This window comes from Periplaneta americana, chromosome 3 (genome assembly GCF_040183065.1).
Source record: "Periplaneta americana isolate PAMFEO1 chromosome 3, P.americana_PAMFEO1_priV1, whole genome shotgun sequence".
NCBI lineage: Eukaryota > Metazoa > Arthropoda > Insecta > Blattodea > Blattidae > Periplaneta > Periplaneta americana.
In genome coordinates this window covers 146,794,315-146,819,736 of record NC_091119.1, presented here as the reverse complement: position 1 = coordinate 146,819,736, position 25,422 = coordinate 146,794,315, and the positions used below count along the sequence as shown (strand labels likewise).

Below are 25,422 nucleotides of genomic sequence, written 5' to 3'. Positions count from 1 at the left end.
TAGTAGGCTGTGACATATTTAGAAACATATGGAATCGTTAGGCTGAAATTGTAGTGTGTACAGTCAATAATAAAATTACCGAGCGATGTACGCTGTAAATTCTGTATCTTTCAGCTCTCACGAAAATACACGAAATCTCTTAAGTTGTATACACACAAAAGGACATAACGTCATTGTCAGGACTCGAACAGCTGTCTCCAAAATTATAGTCACATACGCTACTCATATGATGCAAGGCAGTTCTATCATAGAGGTTATTCCCCAAGGAGTTTATTATTTTGCTGTTTAACTTAAAATTTAAATTTGTTACCACGTTAAGTGAGCTCTCAAGAAATGGACTTAGTTCAAGCCTCAAGGGACCGCTCGATCAATTTATTAATTTTGTGTAGGATGTACGTACATTCATGAATAATACATATAAGGTGTGTCTGAAATAGTGAGCTCTATAATTACAATAAAGTGTTACCAAATCACAAGATATTTAGATATATCAGTCAAATATTATACTGATCCTAATTTCAGTTACGTATTCTAAATAGGCTATCTATTTCGTTTTTAACTTGAATTCATACATGTTTTAATTTCTTAATAATGTATATACATTTCAAAATCATGTTATAAATTTTTAATCCATTGAGGTCATATTATTTATTTTTTTGCCAACTGTTGTGATGCATTTTGCCTTTTCTTATAAGATTTTATTTTATTTCATTTTCATGTGGAAGAAAGTTAATAACGTATATTAAAAAAATTATTACAGTTGCTTTTCGTTTTCGATATTGAAAATGACTTCCGTTGTCCCAAATGTCCCATTTCAGTGTCAGTACGTACGAAATCTTAAACGTCAACTTTACCTAGAGAAATAGCACAGTGGAAAGAAGATGGAAAAAGGAAACAACCCCTCGCCTCTTCCCCACCTCCACCAAAAACTCCATTTTCAGTTAACCTGTATCGCCCCGATTGTAACCTCAATTTCGAAGTCTAGTTTTAGTAAATAGTATCGTTATTCCCATACCATAGCCTGAGTAAAGAATTTAATGTAGTTTACTTTTCCAGCAATAAAAAATAATCCTACATCTATCTTTCAATACAGTTATGCCGCAGGACATTAACTACAGAGTACACAACGGGACCCACCATTGCAGTGCGATGGGAAAGATATGTCCTCAACTTTATTCTTTCAGGCCGATTTGCTTTGAAAATTAACGTTGAAATTCGTTTGTGTTGACTATTACACTTTTACTACGTCATACTACTTTTGACCAATAAAACGGTACGAAATGACGTATTTCAACCAATCATGGCTGCTTATCGCACAATTTTATCGCGTCCCTAGCATTTGTTTAATTTTATCGCGTCCCTAGCATTTCTTTAACTTTATCGCGTCCCTAGCATTTGTTTCTTTGTTTGCCAATATTTCAAACTGCGCTGGTCTGGACGTCAAAAAAAAAAAAAAAAAAAAAAAAGAAAAGAAAAAAAAGAAAAAAAAAAGAAAAGAAAAAAAAAACAGAAAATTACAAACCACTCCATTCGATCCACAGCAGTTTCAAATATGACTCGCATTGGCATTCAAGAACAAGAATTAATAAATGTCACTCGTCATACCTATGCATCTTCCCTGAAATCCTATTTACAAATAAATGAAGAGCACTATTCGGAAATCCTGAATAAGTTGAGGAACAAACCATGTGTATCAACGAGTTCCACTTCTTTTAAGCACACGTTTAATATAAAACACTAACATCAACCACTAAAACATTCAAATTTGAAAATTGTACTTTCAATAATTGCTTCTTTTAAAATTATTCGTGTTTATTTTTTATGTCATCATCGTTAATTAAAACTTTTCTTGTTTACTTCATCATCCCTCATTAAAACTTTTCTAAGACTTGTTTATATTATTTAGGTTATGTTACAGCTTCTGCTATATGATATTATGGATAGTCACGTATCAGAGATTGTTTAATACTAAGATTTATTGAAAATCATCTGTAAAGTGACGTTGATTACTGGGATCCGGAAAATTGAAGTGGAATGCAACTGTTTTAATAAAAATGAAATTGAATCAACAAAGCCTTCTTGACTAGTAACCGTCTACAGAGTTCAATGAAGATTCCATAGTTGGCACAACTGATACCATGAAAACAGCTAATAATAACACACTACTGCCATCTACTAGCGTAATATTTATAATGTTGAGATGGTACAAATTTGAAGACAGTTTTGTATTTTCGTAAGTCAATTAATATTTTATTGTATTAGAGTACTTCGTTACTTCTAATCTTTATATACTTTCTTCTAATCGTGTAATAGTCAATTAAATCCCACTCGAGTTTTGATTTTCTCTAGATAAATCAAAACCTCTAGTGAGATTACTGTTGACTATTACACTTTTACTACGTCACACTACTTTCGACCAATAAAACGGTACGAAAGGACGTCTTTCAACCAACCATGGCTGCTTATAGCACAATTTTATCGCGTCCCTAGCATTTGTTTAATTTTATCGCGTCCCTAGCATTTGTTTATTTTTATCACTACCCTAGCATTTGTTTCTTTGTTTGCCAACATTTCAAACTGCACTGGTCTGGACGTCAAAAAAAACAGAAAATTACAAACTACTACAGTCGATGCACAGCACTTTCAAATATGACTCGCATTGGCATTCAAGAACAAGAATTAATAAAGATCACTGGTCATATATGAAGAGCACCATTCGGAAATCCTGAATAAGTTGAGGGATACACTATGTACATCAACTAGTTCAGTTCTTTTACGCACACGTCCAATGTAACATCAACTGAACCACCGACCACTAAAACATTCAAATTTGAAAATTGTACTTTCAATAATTGTTTCTTTTAAAATTATTCATATTTATTTTTTATTTCATCATCGTTAATTAAAACGTTTCTTGTTTATTTCATCATCCCTAATTGAAACTTTTCTAACACTTGTTTATATTATTTAGGTTATGTTTGTTATAGCTTCTGCTATATGATATTATGGATAGTCACGTATCAGAGATTGTTTAATACTAAGATTTATTGAAAATCATCTGTCAAATGACGTTGATTACTGGGATCCGGATGATTGAAGTGAAATGCAAATGTCTTAATAAAAATGAAACTGAATCAACAAAGCCTCTTGACTAGTAACAGTCCACAGAGTTCAATGATGATTCCATAGTTGGAACAACTGATACCGGCAACAAGAAAACATAATCATAAAACACTACTGCCATCTAACAATGTTGAAATGGTACAATAATACATTTGAAGACAGTTGTATTTTTGTAAGCCAATTAATATTTTATTGTATTGGAGTACTTTGTTACTTCTAATCTTTATATACTTTCTTGTAATCGTGTAATAGTCAATTAAATCCCACTCGAGTTTTGATTTTCTCTAGATAAATCAAAAGCTCTAATGAGATTACTGTTGATAAAACGATAGAATCGTTAACCTGAAAAGCAGAGACGCGGTCTGCAGATCAACATGAAATTCCACTATTCGGCGGTTATTTCTTTTACTTATAATAAGCTTTACTATAAAATGTTTCAACATTAATAAGACAATTTGGGCTACTGCCTTATCTACAACGAACTTAGTAAACATTTCAGATTAGTTCTGTCCATTTAAACTAGAATCAAAATGTACAGATACGGAAATAAAATTTGGAGCTCCCTTATCGTGTAAGTTTCGCTTACAACTCACTGAGATGTGCAGTAAACAAGAGTTCCTGTATACGTATATGCTCTTTGTCAACAGTCGTGCGAAATTTTTGCCTACATACAGATGGACTTTCATCAAAACTCGCTTCAAATATTAATTCCGTATCTGTACATGCAAATATTAGTTTATTAATGTGAAACTACTAATTCAATAAATAGGACTTCCACTTATATAATTAAAATCTTAGTTGTGTAGTAGTAGTGTTGGTAGTATTACAACACAGCAGTTAATTACAGCACTATATTTGTGCAATAATAATAATAATAATAATAATAATAATAATACTGATAATAATAATAGTAATAAAGACTTTATGGCATATTTTCTACAGGCCTATCTCGAATTTTTGATAACTTTAAATAGTATCCACTTCCGAAAACACTTCGATATATCGAAGTTCGACTGTAATAGTGTCTAATATTATGTTATATTTCATTTTATGACGCTTTCATCTTCGAAGATTCTTCAGCGTCGAAATTCAGTAAGAATTGACTGACAAATTTTATCTGAAGCCATTTGTCATGTCTTTTGCATGCTGTAAGTATACAAATGAGTAGGGACTGGATTTTTATGTAATTACATATTATATTCCTTTCAAGCTAACCGTATATAAATAACAAATCTTTGCGAATCTTGTAATTACCATTAGTATATAAAAAATTTTAATACTACATATTTTTACATATTTACCCCACATTACATATTATTCCTTGGTATTACATAAATCTACATATTTAGGGATTTTATTCATTTTTACTTCTCTAAAAGGAAAAAAAAAACTTCTGCTGGAGAAGTTTACAATTTTAAATACACAGCTTTTAAAAAGCCTTTTCACCTACCCAAGAAATCACTCCGAAAGTAGCGTTGCCTTCATGCGGTGGATGGGACGAGGACGACTTGATTTGCCTCGAACTATAATTGTTCTGCACACGTCTTAACAAGCCGTTCCCATGCAATTTGCAACCTTACCCACCCTCTTCCTAATCCTTCCAGGGAAAACCCGTGTAAAGTCTGACATGAGCCGCAATAAAGTAGCCGACTTTTGAAAAGAAGCTGGAGTAAAGGAACAAACTGGAAAGATGTTGAAAGTTTAAAATAAATAGCTTTTCAGGTTATTGCTTGACATCGTTACTTTAAATTTAGTAGCCCTATAAGGAAGTGGGATATTCCGAGTAATTAGACAGTATGGTTCTCGGCTGGTACAATCATACTCTTCTCAATGAGACAGGAATGTCACTTTTCAAACAACAGTTTGTAAATGCCTACAATCTGAGGTGTCTTACAGGGAGCAGCTAAAATGCATGTGTCCCACTACTCCTCTTATTTTCTCCTAATCCAGTAAATCGAAACAGTGCTAGCAGTTCTCTAGTTTTAGTAGCCTACTTACGGTATAAAGTGCAAGTGAGTTTATCTACTGCTTTTAACTAACTAAAATGGCCCCTGTATCTTCAACTCTAACGACAAAAAATAAAATCATGGATTGTGATGGACGAAACTTTTCACTACAGATGGAAAAACAGTAATGTGTCAAGTGTGCGGTAAAATATTCGGGTGCTCTATTAAATCACAACTGGAGTGTCTTAACTATCCTATACCTGCCATATATTGATATTAAATATTTTCATGATTTTACATATTTTGGTACATATTTCACACCTTGATATTGTATAAAAATCCGTTCCCTACAAATGAGGCACACAGCTTTCCTTTTCTCTCGGTGGAAGCCATACCACCGAGGACATCAATATAAATAAATATTTCTAAGGATCCAAAAAGCAATAAATACGTAGCTACAAAGCCTTTGATTTCTTTACTACAGCAACTGCTCTACTTGGTTTTTAAAAAGTCCTTGCTCTTGGCCGCGGAGAAGCACGCATTCTTCCGAGAATTGTGATTGCTTACGAATCTCCTCAGAGGCACTCAAATTATGTAGACGTAGTGTCTCCAAGTCATTGATTGGCCTTGAATTCTAAGAGCACCAAGTGGCTTTCCCCGAAGATGTAAACACAGTAGAACGTGATGCTTTATCCTCCACATTGAAGTGCTGTAACCTTACTCTATCACCTTTCAAATTGAGAAACTGAAAACTCAGAGGGTATTACTTCTTGTATTTATGTTTTAATAGGTTATTTAACGACGCTGCATCAACTGCAAGGTTACCTAGCGTCGATGAAATTTAAGATACCGAGATGATATTTTGGCGAGATGAATCCACTGCTTCGCCAAAGCAAAATTTGACATTCGCCTTACAGTTGGAGAAAATCTGGGAATAAACTAGGTAATGGGATCAAGAAGGATTCGAATTCACGTCCGGAAGTATATCCAAAGAACAAGTCTACCCCTAGAACACGTCATTGGCTGAGCCTATGTTTATTAGAAATTGTCTAATTATTTTGGTAGATAATATCGGCTATCGAAACTGTAAAATATTTTAGCAGCCTAAATATTCTATATAAATAATGATGGACGGGAACTATTAAATTCCTCATCAAATATGATTCCTACTATGAAAGTGTAACAACATATCTGTACCTCTGTCCAAATTTGTCAATTAGAGATTATAGCATTCCTTAGGGTGAGATCTGTCTGAAGGTATACTGTGTTAAGTCTTGGGATTACTGATTTCGGATTTAATGCATTTTTAATAAAAGAAAATGAAAATATATTAGGGACACACTACGGTAAGTTCTATTTACTTTTATGTGTGTCTTATAATTTTCAAGATCTTCTATGGTACCACTATACCAAAAATAAAATATATAGATTTATAACTTTACTATCAACAATAATCTCACTAGAGGTTTTGATTTATCTAGAGAAAAAAAGTGACACAACAGTACTGCAAGCACTGTTTCGCTTTACTGGATTAGGAGAAAATAAGAGGAGTAGTGGGACACATGCATTTTAGCTGCTCCCTGTAAGACACCTCAAATTATAGGCATTTACAAACTGTTGTTTGAAAAGTGACATTCCTGTCTCATTGAGAAGAGTATGATTATACCAGCCGAGAACCATACTGTCTAATTACTCGGAATATCCCACTTCCTTATAGGGCTACTAAATTTAAAGTAACGATGTCAAGCAATAACCTGAAAAGCTATTTATTTTAAACTTTCAACATCTTTCCAGTTTGTTCCTTTACTCCAGCTTCTTTTCAAAAGTCGGCTACTTTATTGCGGCTCATGTCAGACTTTACACGAGTTTTCCCTGGAAGGATTAGGAAGAGGGTGGGTAAGGTTGCAAATTGCATGGGAACGGCTTGTTTTTTTTTAATTGGGTTATTTTACGACGCTGTATCAACATCTAGGTTATTTAGCGTCTGAATGATATGAAGGTGATAATGCCGGTGAAATGAGTCCGGGGTCCAGTACCGAAAGTTACCTAGCATTTGCTCGTATTGGGTTGAGGGAAAACCACGGAAAACACCTCAACCAGATAACTTCCCCCGACCGGGAATCGAACCCGGGCCACCTGGTTTCGCGGCCAGACGCGCTGACCATTACTCCACAGGTGTGGACAACGGCTTGTTAAGACGTGTGCAGAACAATTATAGTTCGAGGCAAATCAAGTCGTCCTCGTCCCATCCACCGCATGAAGGCAACGCTACTTTCGGAGTGATTTCTTGGGTAGGTGAAAAGGCTTTTTAAGAGCTGTGTATTTAAAATTGTAAACTTCTCCAGCAGAAGTTTTTTTTTCCTTTTAGAGAAGTAAAAATGAATAAAACCCCTGAATATGTAGATTTATGTAATACCAAGAAATAATATGTAATGTGGGGTAAATATGTAAAAATATGTAGTATTAAAATTTTTGATATATTAATGGTAATTACAAGATTCGCAAAGATTTGTTATTTATATACGGTTAGGTTGAAAGGACTATAATATGTAATTACATAAAAATCGGGTCCCTACTCATTTGTATACTTACAGCATGCAAAAGACATGACAAATGGCTTCAGATAAAATTTGTCAGTCATTTCTTACTGAATTTCGACGCTGAAGAATCTTCGAAGATGAAAGCGTCATAAAATGAAATATAACATAACATTAGACACTATTACAGTCGAACTTCGATATATCGAAGTGTTTTCGGAAGTGGATACTATTTAAAGTTATCAAAAATTTAATTGAGTATTACACGATTAGAAGAAAGTATATAAAGATTAGAATAAAATAAGGTGCTCTAATACAATAAAATATTAATTGATTTACTGAAATTCTATTTCACTAATGTTGGCTTCACCAAAACGTTTGAACGGAGCAGCCATTTTCAATTGACTGTCTATGCTTTAAGCAAATGACGATCGCAAAGATGTTTTACAGTACAGTAAAGAATTTGCAGTTTTAAATGTTGGCAAACAAAGAAATAAATGGTAGGTAGGTGATAACACAGAAGAAAGCATATAAAGATTAGAAGAAATAAAGTACTCTAATATAATAAAATAGAAATTAATTGACTTACTAAAATTCTATTTCCCTAATGTTACCTGCACCAAAATGTTTGAACGGAGCCACCATTTTCAGTCGACTACCTATGCGAGAAACAAATTACGATCGCAAAGCATGTTTTATAGTACCGTAAAGGATTTGCAGTTTAAAATGTTGGCAAACAAAGAAACAAATTCCGCCTGTCAGGAATCGATTTGTTACAGTTTGTCATGCTGTACGAACACATGACTATATAGTCAGAAACAGTCAGAGTTTGAAGTTTGCGCTGAGCGAACAGTAAAACCCATGTGCTCATGACCGGCACTGTTGAAACCAGTTTGGAACTGCTGTGGGAACAAACCTATTGCCGTGTCCGAGACAGAATGCCCGACGCAGTATGCTGCCGGCATAAGTGATGCTCTGAGTTCTTTGGCGTGGAAACAAATTTCATATTGATCCCACATCCTGGGGATGGAGTCATGTGTTAGTCTGTAACAGTACTCAAACCAAGAATACAGTGCAACACTTCTGTATACTTAAGGGGAGGCAGAGGTGAAATTTTCGAACAAAACTGAAGAAAAAATAAAAATTTTGGTTTTTTCCATTTTTATTATCTTTATTTTCATATTCCGATGTTAGTTTTTGATTTTGTAGCCTTTAAAAGTATGAAATTAAAACCAAGATAACTGTATTACTATATTATTCCCATAATAAACTAATACTTATAATTATTTATATACCTTCTCTGAACATATAAATAAAAAGAAATATTGAAAATTTCTTACAATATGGTGCATGGAGCATTTTATATCAAACGATATAAAGTTTTATAAAATTATTAATATTTACAGAACTATTGTACTTAGAAAGTTGAAACCTGGTATGTCCATTACTAATAACATACTCAGTTTCCATGATCAATTTCAAACAAATCGGATAAATTTTGTGGATTTTGAAATATTCACCTCTGCCTCCCCTTAAAAGAAGGGAACATTCTCTATCTATATTTCTGTCGCTGTGATAACGGGTTATTGGCATAGACGAGCTTTGTGCAATATTCTGAATTTGTATGGAAGACAATGACGACGAGACGTGGCGTTGCGTGGCTTTATTCTCCGAGATGGCTACTCCTGCCAGCATCAGTTGTACAGGGAGTTGCGGCCTAATCGAATTATGGGGCCGCGGAGCCGGTGACGATTGAGGCGGCAGCAAATGCCAACGTCCGGCGCTTAATTCTGCGTCCCAGATTCGGTTAATAAGCGCGTTCTCAAATTATATGCAAGGAGTTAAAATTTAACCGCTGTAACGTAATATAAAACTGCGTGTTGAAGTGTCGGAAATATGTACATGAGTTGCAAGTGCTTTGCAACTTGTGGTTCGTAGATCTTAAAAAACGTATTGAATATTTTGTATTTTTTAAGAGGCTAAATCTCAAAATTAATACAAATTATTACAAGGAAAACATTTGTAATGTAATACAAAGTATGGAAGGGAAAATTGAATTTTTGGCACTATAAGAGTATGACATCAAAAAAAAAATAGGCGTGTTGAATGCATATAAAGCACTTAAAGACCGACGGAACACAACCCTTGAGAATTTAGTTTGCTTCAGGGATATTTCAGCGTGACCTAGAACTTAAATCTCCAATATTTCGGAACTACATACAGGTTGCCTTTATGAAAGTTCCATACCAGAAAGTTTACTTCTGAATATGTTTTGAATTAGAGCTTTTCAATTTTCTCCAAACAGTAATAATAAAATTCATAGAAGTGTATAAAAATGGATTAAACGCTGTTAATAAAACTGAGTGACTAACAATTGAAGTGGTGAGATCAATAACCATTCAAGTCCATTTACACAATTTTAGAGAAAAACGCAAACATTTTTTTTTTATTTCTTACCTAATTATTATTTTTTGCACATAATATTTATGGTTGTTTTCGAGATCAAAAGAAAGTAGTATACCAACTTTTAAAATGGTAACACTTGTGGAAATATAAAAAATTTAATTTGAAATTTGCAAAAAATGACTGGCCAGAAGTGGACTTGAATGGTTATTGATCTTACCGCATCAATTGGCTTGGGACAGATTATGATAGTCACAGAAGAAAAAGAAATTCTCAGTAGGTATAAAATCTCGATTCAATAAGCTAATATAATGATAAACCCACGTTAGAAAGAGAATCTGTGGCTGAGAGAAGGTGATTGAAATGCTTTGTAGAGTAAGAATACCCTCAATCAGTAAAAACAGCTTAAATACAAGGTGGGCCAACGTTCTCTATCCAACAATCTTCAAGGTAACTAATTTCATAACAAGATGATTTACAAACTTGGCTTGACGAGTTCTTTAACTCCAACCCTAAGATTTCTCCAGATGCGGAATCTAAAAACTACTCCAGCATTGGGAGACCTTCATAGAGAATCACAGATAATGTAGGGGAATGTATTACTGATTAATTTGTCTTCTATTCAACTCAAAAACGTTTGTTAAAGCGAAAAATCGCTGTGAACTTTTGCATCAACCCAATACTTCGGCGTGGCAAGCGACTGAAAATGGAGAATGAGCGAAATTTGTTTCATGTTTTCAGTAGTTAAGTAATAATGTAAAATATTCGTTATGTAATAAAGTGAATTACATTTAGGTTACTCGTTAATTTACATAAGATGTGTCTTCCCTATCTTTTACAGGTACTGAGTTATTAGCATTTTGTTTATAATGTAAATGTTGTGTCCAGTGCAGTTTCGTAGATAAACGTTACTCAACGTTAAAAGTTTCGAAATTATACGGAACACGTAAAACGTGAAACAGAAAATATACATCATTTAACATATTTTTCTACAATGTCAATATATACAGAGTGGAATTTAAATAATCCTGCAGATTTTCAAAGCGAATAGCTCATGTTGTATGTAATAAAAATGTGTAATTCCATATTGGTGGAAAGTTCACAGTTTTCTCAGAAAAAAATATATATTCCCAAAAGATTAACACCCTCTTATTCGGCAACTATTGCGAGTATGATCTTGATTTTTTTTTTCATATCGAGAGAATATCTAATAAATAATTATTTACCCCTCTGGTATATTTCAATAGCGTAGACGGTTTTCGTGTAAATTTAATTAAAGGTAAAAGAAACGGTAATTTGAAGTCACTGAACGATACGATCAGGTTGCAACGTTGTAGCCAGAGAAGGAGGTGAGGATAGTTCACCTTAGAAGACAGGTCTGAGTTCGTTGACATCTTGGCATCTGTATTACGAAAAGAAAGAGAAGTATGTTAGCGGCGATGTTGCCAGACTGCCGAAACTTCTAACTTAATTTTCTAATTAACTGTGCATTTAATCACAAAAGTATTATAAGTTTTCTATTCATTTAGGTGGTCCCGCGCCGTGGCGTCGCGGTCTAAGGTATCCTGCCTAGGACTCGCGTTGCGGAATGCGCGGTGGTTCGAATCCTCATGGGGGAAGAAATTTTCTCATGAAATTTCGGCCAGTGTATGGGACCGGTGCCCACCCAGCATCCTGATGCACTTGGGGAGCTACGATAGGTAGCGAAATCCGGTTGCGAATGACAGCTGTAACGGCTGGGGGGATCATCGTGCTAACCACACAATACGTCTATTCTGGTTGGATGATCGTCTACCTCTGCTTCGACATGTGGGCGTGAGGCCAGCATCCGGCTGGTCGGTCTAGGCCCTTCACGGGCTGTAGCGCCACGGATTATTATTATTATTATTATTATTATTATTATTATTATTATTATTATTATTATTATTATTATTATTATTATTATTATTATTATTCATTTAGGTGTACCCTATCGTCCATTTCAGTCTGAAGGTTATTTCACTTTCACCCTGTATGTATTTTTTTTTACAAAGCCTTTGGTTTAACAATTTCTTCGGAAGACAATCCTACCTTAGTCTTCGCTACAGTATTACAGGAAAAAGGAAGTAAATAATATAGAATATTTTACGAAACTCTAAGGCCCAATTGTATAAAACTTTCTGTCTAAAGATCAACTTTGATCGAAGATTGGAAAGTGAACTGAGTTCAGACACTTCTATTGTATAAAACTTTTCTGCGATCAAATTACCTTGGTTCAAATGCATTCTAAGTTCACGTGAAAATGATATGGCAACATCACATAAACAGGTCAAGTAGACTATGTGATGCACGCGCCATGTTGTACAGGTTTGTTCAGTGTTGCCAATTTAGCGACTTTAACTCTTTTTCAACGACAATTTCTTTTAACTTTTATATTGCCTAGGGGAGAGTCGGGTAGTATCGGACATCGGGTAATATCGGACAGTGAGTTTCTTTCATCTACCACACGATGATAGTACCTGATTGACATGGTTACGTTTCTGTGATGTCGCATAGAGAAACGTAACCATATCATTCAGGTACTACCATATGGTGGTAGATGAAAGAAACGCACTGTCCGATATTACCCGATGTCCGATACTACCCGACTCTCCCCTAAATAGGGATTTAGCGACCTTTTTAGCACCCCATACTGACAAAACGTAATCTTTCTTTGTTGATAATGAGAAATGTAGCGACTTTGCAGCTACTTTTTGGCGACTTTCCGTACACTCTGTTGGAGACACTGGTTTGTTTCGTACATTGTAAATAATGGCGGACAATAACAAGAAGGTTGATCGTTCTCCAGATTCTTATCATGTTATGGTGTTTCATACTGCTAAACATAATAAAGCTTTATAAAACGACAATTTTCGTTTAGTAATACAGTTAATTGAAAATTTATGAAGTACCTATCATATCCATTAATAATTAATGGTTGTTATAAACATAATATAATTATAGGTTATGTTATTTGATACTGCTGACCACGATAAAGCCTTATAAAATATAAGAATGTTTATGTATTTTTAAGGCAAGAAATTGAAACAAATATAAATATAAATGTAACTACCATATCTATTAATATTAATAATAATGGTTATTCCATTTGCACAATCTGCCCCTCGTATATTTCAAACAAAAAAGAAATAACTGAACTTGGATCATCTAACTTAATCGGAGAAATTTCTTCAGTCAAAGTTGACTTTAGTTTGAGACAAATTAATCTCAGATTAGACTTTATACAACACAAAATTCCAAGTTCAGCTAGAACGAGGATCAATATTTAACCTCTGATCTAAGATTAAATGGTTTATACAATCGGCCGTAAATAGTACAAGACTATCAGGGTTTGGATTTCGCTAGGTGCAGAGGGGAGGGTCTCTTTAACACTGCGCACATATTGGTTCGCTCGCAAATCTTGTATACGGATCGACATTGTGCTTGAGATGAGCTGCACTCGACTGCACAGAGCCCCCAGCAGCTGTTTTACTGGAGACATCTCTTGAACCAGCCTACTATTGAAATGCGCAGCAAAGGTCTGTGACGATCAACACCCCGCGGGGCTGCCCCTTCAATCAAGCAGCCGCAGAGCTAATCCCGCGCCCCGTGTCAACATAACCTAACCACAAGGTGTAATTACATCTCGTGGCGGCCATACCTCCTCACAGTCGTTGCGTATTCCCCTTAACACTTCATACAGCGGCCATTTTATATTAAAGATGCATTAAAACCAAGGGGTTGCGTGCTGCTCTTGTTTCGATATGACAACACTCACTGAGAAGTAGCTTCTTTCCCTTGAAATTCCTAGACAAAATATCGACACAGTATTTACAAACGAAAAAGGGATTCCTTCGAAGTTCCTATATTGATTTAATTCTGTTATACAGGGCCCATCAAAAGATTAAGGACACTTCCATAGTTAACAAACACACTTCCTGTCCTTTTACGTTCGTCGTTACTAAAGTCTGTGTGATGAATTTTGTCTCACTGTGAAAAGAGAGAGAAAGTAGATATGTCTTATTTCGTCTGTGTTGTTATGGCGATGGGGGAGTGGAGCGGTGCTGTCCATCCATCCAGTGGCGGAAGGGACTAGTTGATACATTCTGTAGCGCAAAATAAAATTACAAAATATCTCTCTTCGTACTGTGTAGTTCCGTCACTGAGCTTGTCTTTCAAGAAACTGAGTTCCGGTAGCCTGTACAATAGCAAGGTTTTGAAAGGAATCCTGATAATTTACGACCCTCCTTTAATCTCCACCCTCATTTGAAGGGACTTGTTTTTATTACAGTCTAGTATATACAGTCGCGAAGCTCAATACGTAGTAAATATGCAAATATTAGATAGTTGCTCACCAATAGGATCGCTAATATCGCCTCATTGCAGACAATGCGAAATAGTACCGGCACAGTCTATTGTTTCTAGCACCCTCACAACTCAAGCTTCATGGCTGTATATACTAGACTGTGATACAACGTGGTCTGTTATGACGAGAATCCAAGCCCTCGTATACTGTTAAGGCATGTCACAAACACGTTCACGTCTGAGTATTTCTGACAAAATAAATATTATTCAACGCAAAACGGCGCAAATATTAAATATATTACTGGAGAGTTTAAGATAATATTTAATTATTTATTTATTTATGTATTTATTTATTTTCTTATTTATTCATTTACTTATTTATTTACTGTCTTAAGTTATTTACTTACTTATTTAGTGACATATATTTATTTATTTATTTATTTATTTATTTATTTACTTAGGAGTATTTAACTACTTATATATTACATATTTATTTACTTACTCTCTTTTTACTTGCCTAATTATTTATTTATTTGCTTATTTGTTTGTTTATTTATTTACTTGCATTATGATACATCGTCTATATTAACGTTGTATCAGATTAACTTCTTGTAATGAATTAACAACTCTTAAATACCCATTCCCGTATGACTGATTTTTTACTGTCCATAATATTCCTCGACGTTCATGCTCTACTACACATGATGCTTGCCGATTGCAGGTAACTTCTCCACATGTTATATCTAAGTAGGTAAACACTGGCTTTCTTCTATATCGACGGATTTTCAAGGTATTTGCCCTTTATGTGAAAAAAAGAGAGAATGACATTCATATTTTTCTTGAATGTCAATCTACAAAAGAAATTCGGAAGAAATTTATAAATGAAAAATTCTTATTAATGAATAAAGAAATAGTCATTAAAAACTAATGCATAATAACAACAAAAATATACAAAAGTAGATAGGTTTACATTTCTTTTTGGTTAAAAAAAGAGAGAATTGAAAGAATTAATGAAATAACTGAAAACGAATGAGTAACGATTAGATAAGAAAAATGCTTAGGACTTCAGTACTATTTAGAAATATATTCAAATACAACATACTAAGATGGTGGAGTCTTGCACTAAAACTAAACGTAAGTGTAAGATAAGACAACTTATATTAATTACTTGATTTTAGAAATTGTGTTAAAATAGTAAGTTTAATGTGTAAAATTATAAATTGTATATATGTTAGTTTTAATTATTATGTAGGCCTATATGTACTATTCTGTGAACTATTAATAATGAATCTAAATATATCGACGGATTAGTGTAATACGATTTTATGGCAAATTGCACTTGTTCAAACGTGCAGTTAAAAGAAGAGATCATGAAACTAAGACTATTTGTTCCATTTTGTTCATATTATTTAGATAGACAGATAGTTCATTCATGTCGTTCACATATCATATGTATGACATCGTCAGATAGTACATATTACCAGATTAAGTCATAAAATTCATTAATTTTATAAATAGGGGCATGTCTAGGCCTAATTGAAAAAAAAAATAATTTATTTAAATATTAAATTTTGAAGATGTGGATACTGCAAAAGCTTGAATATTTTTGTAATTTTTATAAGGAAAAACACAGATACCACAGAACATTTATAAACCTAATACAGCAACCAAATTATTGTTACGAGAACTGATTACCATATTTATCATTTTAAAAATAAATGTAAAAAGAGTTATAAAACCACGTACAGTACATGAATGGTACAGGGTAAGAACCACTCTGACCGAAGACGTTTCACATTGTAGTGCGGATCGTACTGCAGAGTGCAGAACTGTGCTGACACCATGCATGGACAGAAACAGATAGTTTTGTGTAATTATAACTATTTTTACAATAATTATTCTTAAAGTGATAAATGTGGTTATCATTTCTCGTAAAAATTAATCTGATTGATTTGACTGCTATGTTTTCGTCATGAAACTCATAAAATATTCCATCAATTGTAATGCCCACATCTCCACAAATATTTAACAACATATACTTTATTCCAATTATTTTAAACATATAAACATCGATAAATTTTGAAGAAATATTGAAATTTTTATAATCGTTTTAATGTACGTCCGGACAATAGCGAAAGTTTATCATAAAAAGACGTGTTACTAAAGAAGAAAGTAAAAGAACTGTTACGCTGTTTTAAATAAGCTAGTATCCTCAATATTTGATAAGGCTTGTATTTATTCATGCATAGCGCTCTGTCCAAGGACAGGACTTTCATTGCAAACCCAGCATTCTTCAATCTTTCCTATTTTCACCCTTCCTTTTAGTCTCCGTATATGATCCATGTATCGTAATGATGTCTATCATCTGATATCTTTTTTGTCCCGAACTTTTCTTCCGTTCACTATTCCTTCCAATGCATCCTTCAATGGACAGCTTCTTCTTAGACAGTGACCCAACCAATTTCTTTTTCCCTTCCTGATCAGTTTTGGCTTCTGTATGTAGATCCTATAGGCCTATATAATCAGCTGAACTGAGCTGAGCTGAGCTTGCTTCCACTAATATTCCAACTCTATCGAATTTACATGTGTTTGGCAGCAAATTATTCTTCACTGAGAAAATAAAAATCTCACATTACATTGGCTAGTGACTCACCTGCACATGACCTCGTGAGTGAGAAGCACCCGACACATCTCTGGGTTCTTGTCTTGGCCCTCGTACATGATGGCCTGAAAAACAAACAATGTACGTTTTTATTACTTGCAATATAACAAAATAGGTACCTGTTTTTAAAAGGGTCAAGTCCTTAAAAAAAATTAGAGACAAAATATAGGAAAAAAAACAGTTTTCTGTTCATTCTATCAATTTTAATAGCTTTGTTTTACATTAAACTTAAGAATCCCTAATCAACTCACATTCCAAAAAATGCCTGCATAAAAATTTTAACAATCAAATCTGCCATATGGGCAATTGAATGCAGGGCCCTTGAACAAATAATTTTTAATGAGAAAAATGCATTGCTATTTTTAACATAAGGAAGTTTTAAGTGTAAAACAAATTTTATTTTTACAAGTGCAAATCATGGAAGGATATACATTTTTTAAAACTTAATTAATCAGTTGATTGTAGGATGAAAACACAGCTTATCTTGTGTAACTTCCTAAATTTTATTTAATCAATAAGGATGATTTTTGTTCTCTCTTGAAGGATATACACCGTTTTAAAATAATTTTATACAGAAACACATTTATTACATGAAATGCTCAATAAGTTTTTGTAGCTTTATTCTCTTCAGCTCTAATCAGCAATAACAACAATCCAGGTTGCCAGGCGACGATAGAAAACAAAAAAATGCTAAAACAAATGAATGAGGTGCATAAACAATTGAATGCTATTTCATATTTAAGTATAAAAATATAGGGATGACATTTGTAATTTCAAAGTGGTGGTGGTTGAGGGGTGGCGGTGAAATCTAAAATGAAATTAAGCCTGGTTTCAAGATTTCTCCCTCAAAATTTAAATTGACATATTCTTAGTTTAAATTGAATTCAATTTAAATAATTAGTTATTTAGATTGGGAAGTTTTGAAACGAAAGCCCTGTATATCCTTACGTAAAACAAGTGACACATTGTGATATTATACAGGGACATCATTTTATTTTTACTAACATTTTTAATATTAACCTGGCTATACATTTAGAGAACCGGAAACACAGTTTGCTACCCCCTTCCACGACTGTAGTTCGATGATACTGGCGTAAAACACAAACAAATCACTTTACTAGGTATAGGAGGGAAGAAAAGTAGTTCATCCATTTACGTAAACTAGGAAATTTCGCAATTTTGAGTTCGATAATTTTCATTAGGTTTTCGTTTAATCAAAATACAATACTGTATTAAGAATAAGTGTTTTTACTCACGAACTGAGTTACCCATGCGAACGTATTCATTATGTAATGCACATTATACCGTCTACAATTTAGCGTACAATTTAGAGAAAGAAATTAAATTGAAAAATAATCATAATATGAATATTTAAACACATTTTTGAAAATGGTGACCGTTCATTTCGATACAGGCTTCAGTTCTTTTGTGCATATTATTGCACAATAGACTATTGCATCTAATTCCAATTGTCATTTTCGTCCTTCGTACTAGTAACTCATGTTGAAATAATTCTGTACCTACTCTATAAAAGAGTACCTTACGTAGTGTAAATTCAATCTTCACTTCTGCCCGACCCGCACAGATAAAATTACTCAGACATGCTATCTACTGTCCGTCCAAGTGGTTATGCCGCAGGATAAGGAGGGAAATCACGTGACAGTTAATTAGTTAACGAGGCCCTTTTATTTAAGTTATTTTAAACAGTTGTATAATATTACGTAACCGTCCAATTCCTAACAGAAATTAACGTTTTCAGAAAAGAGCTGAAACAGCCCAGCTTTTACAGGGGGGCGAGCAGAAGCAGGTGGGGGAAATCGGGATGCGACGTAGGCAAACGGACAGTACCTGTGCTAAAATATGATTCAATATTGAAAGCTCCTTCGTCACTGGAAAACGCAAACATATTTCTGGAACGTACTATACTAACTCAGTACTGTTTACTATATGCGGCCTTGGTCCTGTGTGGAGACAGTTGGAACTTCATTAGTAGAAGGAGTGGAAGTGGAATACATTAAAAAACTCAGGTACAATAAAAATTTATGTAAAAATAAAATGATGTCCCTGTAGTATAAGCTACCGGAGGACACAGGAAAATAATGCAAACAGAATTCGAACCTAGACCTATCAACCGCTGCGTACACCACGACTAGGCGATAGAACATTTTAAGAAACTTAATTACTAATCTGTCTAGGTTAATTAAAAAGTCGCCTGTGTATAGGATAGGGCTCGAGCCTTACAAAAGCTTAAAATTCCTTTAATTCGTTAGTGTTAGCATAAATTTCTGCAGAAATTTTCTCCGACAACTGTAACTGTATTTGCTTTTTTCTAGCCAGTAACTCTGCAGCGTTCCCCGCGAGCTCATACAAAAGCAACATAAATCGTTTGGTGATGAGATTTAGATTACGTTAAAGCCCTAAGTACATTTACGAAGCGCATTTTATGCTGCGGCATTGTGCTTTCAGATAGTAACACAAAATCGCATTGTACAATAAAGGGTTCGCTACTACTATTGCTGCTCCTGCTGTGGAGAATGGGAGATGAATGAGGAAGATGAGATAAGAGACAGTCGACTGTCACGTGACCTTTACTGTGCCACCCTCTCTCTCTGTTTTGCCCCTTCCCACCGCCCTCCTGTGCACAATAGGGGGGCTGTGACCTGCAGCAGGCTAGTGGACTAAAAGATTCAATTTCCAAACAAACTCGAACTCCTCGTACACAGACATGTGTTGTTGTTTAGAACACGTGGCAATGTCTATTATTAATCGATATTAATGTAATCGATATGTATCGAAGCGATAACAGTATGTAAACATCGTTCGGATGAATCACGTATTTGTGGTAAGGGTAACGTAAAAGCGTAGATAATTACTTTTGCATAACAAGAATGCTGTATCAGTAATTTAAAGTTTTGATCTTTGTTCTTAAGCTTAATTAGATACTGAATGACGCTGTATGAACTCAGAGGTCGTCTAGCGTTCATAGAATTTATGATAGCATTATCATGTAAAGTGAAAATATAGAAACAAAATGAGGAACTTAAATTTTTAGATTTAATCGTTAAATTCAGACAGAAAAATACATTCAAAAGTTAATTAAATAATCCAGAACATAAGTGAAGCAGTGAGATCAAAAACCATTCAAGTCCACTTTTAGCCATTCATTTTTTTTTTTTTCAAATTTGAAATTACATTTTGGATATTTCCACAAGTGTTACAAATCTAAAAGTTGGTATACTGCTTTGTCTTGATCTCTAAAACAACCAGAAATATTACGTGCAAAAATAATAATTAGGTAAGAAATAAAAAAGGTTTTTTGCATTTTTCTCGAAACTTGTGAAAATGGACTTAAATGGTTATTCATCTCACAGCTTTAATTGTTTCCATATCATGTAGAATCCAGAAGATAATTGTTTTTATATCATGTATCTAATTTGTAACTTAAGTTACTTATAGCTTTTAACGAACCCGGAGGTTCATTGCCGCCCTCACATAAGCCCGCCATCGGTCCCTATCCTGAGCAAGATTAATCCAGTTTCTATCATCATATCCCACCTTCCTCAAACCCATTTTAATATTATCTTCCCATCTACGTATCGGCCTCCCCAAAGATCTTTTTCCCTCCGACCTCTCAACTAATACTCTATATGCATTTCTGGATTCGCCCATACGTGCTACATGCGCTGCCCAGCTCAAACATGTGGATTTAATGTTCCTAATTATGTCAGGTGAAGAATACAATGCGTGCAGTTCTGCGTTGTGTAACTTTCTCCATTCTCCTGTAACTTCATCCCTCTTAGTACCAAATATTTTTCTAAGCACCTTATTTTCAAACAACCTTAACATTTGTTCCTCTCTCAATGTGAAAGTCCAAGTTTTACAACCATACAGAACAACCGGTAGTAACTGTTTTATAAATTCTAACTTTCAGATATTTTGACAGCAGACTAGATGACAAAAGCTTCTCAACCGAATAACAGGCACTTCCCATATTTATTCTGCGTTTAATCTCCTCCCGAGTGTCATTTATATTTTTGTTATTGTTGCTGCAAGATTTTTTAATTTTTCCACCTCTTCAAAGGTTAAATTTTCAATTTTTATATTCCCATTTCGTACAATATTCTGGTCATGAGACATGTAATAGTAATTTTGTTATTACGTCTTTACTATTCCTTATTTTTTTTCAAAATCAAATAGGCTATTTAAGAATTGCAACTCTAAGTTATTTTTGTATCATCTATTAACAATTTATTTATTGTTCCTAAACTAAGTATTTAATTTGTAACCAAACTGTAACTACTGTGTGTCATGTTTGTATTACCTCTCTACTCTTGTTTCTATAATATTACGTATTTAATTTGTAACTGTAAGTCACTTTCTTATATTATATCTATGAATGAATGAATGAATGAATGAAGCCACTGTGTCCCATGAAGGGCTAGGGCCTCCTACAGGAGGGGAAGCTCGGTTGGTGTGGTTCACATGATGAGCGATTTCACGTGAACAACATTTACATTCACATTCACTATGTGAGATACACTAGAGTTTGTCAAATTTTAGTTCTATATGAGTTTGTTCACTATCTGTCTCCACTCGTTCCTGCTGCTGCTTGAATGTATCTGCCCATCTTCTTCTTGGCCTGCCTTGTGTTCTCCTTCCTATGCACGGGTCCCACATGGTGGTTTCTCGCGCCCATCTGCCTTGTTGCTGCCTTGCTACATGACCACCCCACTTCCACTTCGTTATGAGGGCTTTTTCTGTGATGTTCTCAGAAGCTGTAATTTTCTGCAGTGCCGTGTTGGAGACCTTGTCTTTCAGTGAAACGCCAACTATCTTCCTTTCTATTTTCCTTTGGCATATTTCGATGATCATCTTTTGCCTCTCTGTGAGGGCCCAGGTTTGGCAACCGTATCTTAGCACCGGGAATACACAGGAGTTAAGAGCCTCTAGTCTGAGTCTGCGGTTTATAGACCTGTCGAGGAGTATAAACTTCAGCGTCCAGAAGGCTTTCCAGGATTGTGTTATTCTCCTTTATATTTCTTTCTCCATCCCTTGGTTTAGTGAGACAGTCTGCCCTAGGTAGATGTAATCGTCCACGTGTTCTATCTCTGTTCCTAGTACTGAGATTGGTGTTGGCGTTCTATTTGACATTATTTTTGTTTTACTGTAATTGATTGAGAGCCCAACTCAGTTGCTGAGCTCGTTCAGTTCGATAAGCATTTGCTGTAGTTCGTTTGGCGACCTGGCAAACAGTACAACATCATCCGCGAATCTTAGATTGGTTAATCTTCTGCCATTTATTATAATGCCATATTTTGTATCCCATTTGAGCTTCCTGAAGACTTCTTCTAATACGCTTGTGAACAGTTTCGGTGAGATTGGATCGCCTTGCTTTACCCCTACATAATCGAAAAATCTGCTCCTCTTTTTCCGTCTTCGCTTTTGCTTTGCTCTGATTATATCTATACTATTATATATGAAATACATGATTAGGGATAATATATATTATATCTATACTATTATATATTATCCCTAATCATGTATTTAATTTGTAACTGCAAATCATTTTATATCATCCCTTTGTTAATGTATATTGTTTCTAAATCATGTATTTAATTTGTAACTGTAAATCACTTCTTGTGTTATATACAGTATATTATTCTTTACTGTCTTTATATCATGTATTTAATTTGTATTGTTCCTTATTACCTATATATTATAGACTAAATAATTGTTTCTAACTCATGAATTTCATTTCTCGCTAAATCATTTTTTGTATTATTTATTTTCTAACCTTCATTTTTTCTAAGACATATGTTTAATTTGTAACTACAAATAATTTTTGTATTATTCTTTTAGGAATTGCTACCTGATGCCCGATATTGCACAGAGGGTTAGGAGAAGGAGGAGGAGGAGGGGGAAGAGAAGAAAGAGGAGGAGGAGGAGGAGGAGGAGAAAAATAAGAAGAGTCTGAGTATTCGTTGTGGCTATCGCCTTCCATTTGAGAAAAAGTAGAAAGAAACCAAAATCAGTTACTCACCCGAGAAGCGATACGAATGAATGCCGTCTTAAATCACTAAGTGATTAATTATTTACGCATATCATAGGCCTATTATTGTGATAACGAAGTACATAATTATGATATTTCCGTGCAGGAATTCTGCATCAACATAATGATCAAAGATGAGTCGGATCCCGGCCACTTAGTCACTCGTAATGAATGCACCTCTTCACGTAGTGTGATGGACATTGTACCACTGTTACACATGTGACACGGTGCATGAGGGTTGGCCACTAAAGGGAAACTAAGAGGTGGAACTTAAACTGAGAGGATTCAATCCGGCATCGGAACTGGAATCCGGTGTGGCTTAGTGGATAAGCATCAGCACGTAGAGCTGAAAACCCGGGTTCGAGTCCCGGTGCCGGAGAGAATTTTTCTCCTCTCCACTCATCCTTCATTATATGATAATGCAGAATTCCTGCACGGAAATATCATACGTACTTCGGTACATCACATTAATATCCTTTACTTTAGCTTCATCATTCCTCGGAAGTACACTGGAAGAACCTCGTCCATAGCTGGTTTTTAATCATAAAAGATATCTTAAAATATGAAACACAGACGTTATGGCCTTTTTATAATGTCCACAATTTTAATCTCCATTTTATTATGTCCATTACATAGAAGTCCATTACATTATGTCCATAAATATATGTCCAATGAAGTGTATGTGCACAAATTTTATATCCACATTTTTACGTCCACTACATGATTGTACAATACATTATGTCCATCTACAAATTTACTTCAATTCCTTATTCAAACTCCTCTGTCTGTTCATCTCGATACAGCTCCAGATGATAACTAATAGCTTTGAGGTAAGTTCTGATGTGTACTTCTTCGTTGTAGTGGTTGTAATTCCGAACGATCTCTTCTACTCGACTTAAATTTTGTAGATACGATCTTTTCAAATGCCCGCCAAGCACATCTCTCTTTTCACATCTCCAGTATCTCTTTTGCCATTACTGCTGTATGAATGATGATAACAAAAACTTTTATACAATAGCAAAGGTTTTCCTTATTTTGACTGGATCAATTTTGCTTCATCCATGGTTGAGGCTCAATTTACTCTATAGAGGAAAGAAGGTAGCCGTTTCCATAGTTTCGATGAACATTGAAATAGGAACCTAAAAATAGTGCTGATCCAGTATTAAATTAAAGTGGACATAAATAATAAAAGTGGACATAACAGTCATGGACCCAAAAAAAAATGGACACACATAAAATGTGGACATAAATTAAAATGGACAAACATATTAGAGGACGTAAGTTATATGAATATGGTTTCAATGAACATAACGTCTTGGAAGCTAAAATATACCGGGGATTGAACCTTCATCTCTTTAGTGAGAAACTGTCATCCATCTGAGCTACAGATGAGCACCCCACTTGTTTTGAACAACAGACTGAATCCATAAAACCTCCAATTTGGCATCAATTGTCATTTATTCCAATTCTTATCAGAGATTTGCAGGCGAAGAGATGTTCACAGGGGTCCGGAGACAACCAGCCGGTCGGCCAGTTCCTATAGAAGGCTTCAGTTCACTCGATTTGATAACTTGTGTCGCTGTCTCAACAATAACAACGAAGAAAGATGGTGGGAGTTTGATTGCCCTGCAGGCGGGGTGGGAAGACAGCTCCTAGTAGTCATCAATGCGAAATAGCCTTTACGGCGTAATTACTGGCGGTCTTCGCCCCCCTCGGCAAACGCATCAGCCACAGTAATCCGGGCATTTTGTGGCACTCTTGCTCAACCTCCCCATCACGTCTGCACCCCCCATCGCCGTCATCTCAGGGGTGTTAAACCCAATCCATGATAGCGGTAGTTTTGTGTTTTATCCGACTTTCCAAGCTGTTTAGAAGGTTACAAAGTGAATTTAAGACGGCGCAGTGGCTGGTAAACCGGTGATATGGCGGCTGTTTATATTGCACAGCCCTTCGAATTGCACTCAGGAAATGTTTCTCTCGATTGGCACGACTTCATCTCACACCTAATGTAATTGTGTGGAAACATTCTGAAGCTATATTCTGTGTGCTGAATTCATTACATTTCACACGCCTTTACATGTTAATACACTTTAAGGTCCATCGTTAACGGAATGAATACTGCATCAAATTATCGGTACCGTACCGTATGGCAATTTCAGATTCCAGTTACTCAAACTGAACTTGTGTCAAACAAAAACGGTACTCAAGTTTTTTTTTCAGGATATTATCAGTAGATACAGTCATAAATTAGTGAACTCACGAAACCTAGAGCACTGGAATTCGATCCCATGTAACCCTGTGAGATACATAATGTTTATCAAAAGTAAAAGGCAATTTTAACTGCTTATATTTTCTACTCATGTATTGTGGGTCCCTATC

The 25,422-nt window shown here is 34.9% G+C and overlaps 1 protein-coding gene across 3 annotated transcripts in view; it reads right to left on the bottom strand.

The window, feature by feature from the left end:
- The window catches only part of kn (EBF transcription factor knot), an 872,483-nt gene that overhangs the window by 619,336 nt on the left and 227,725 nt on the right, over positions 1-25,422 (bottom strand). For all 3 annotated transcript variants that reach the window (XM_069821751.1, XM_069821752.1, XM_069821753.1), the window contains exon 5: positions 16,986-17,059. In XM_069821751.1, the coding sequence (XP_069677852.1) occupies positions 16,986-17,059 (74 nt within the window). The remainder of the gene's footprint in view (positions 1-16,985; positions 17,060-25,422) is intronic.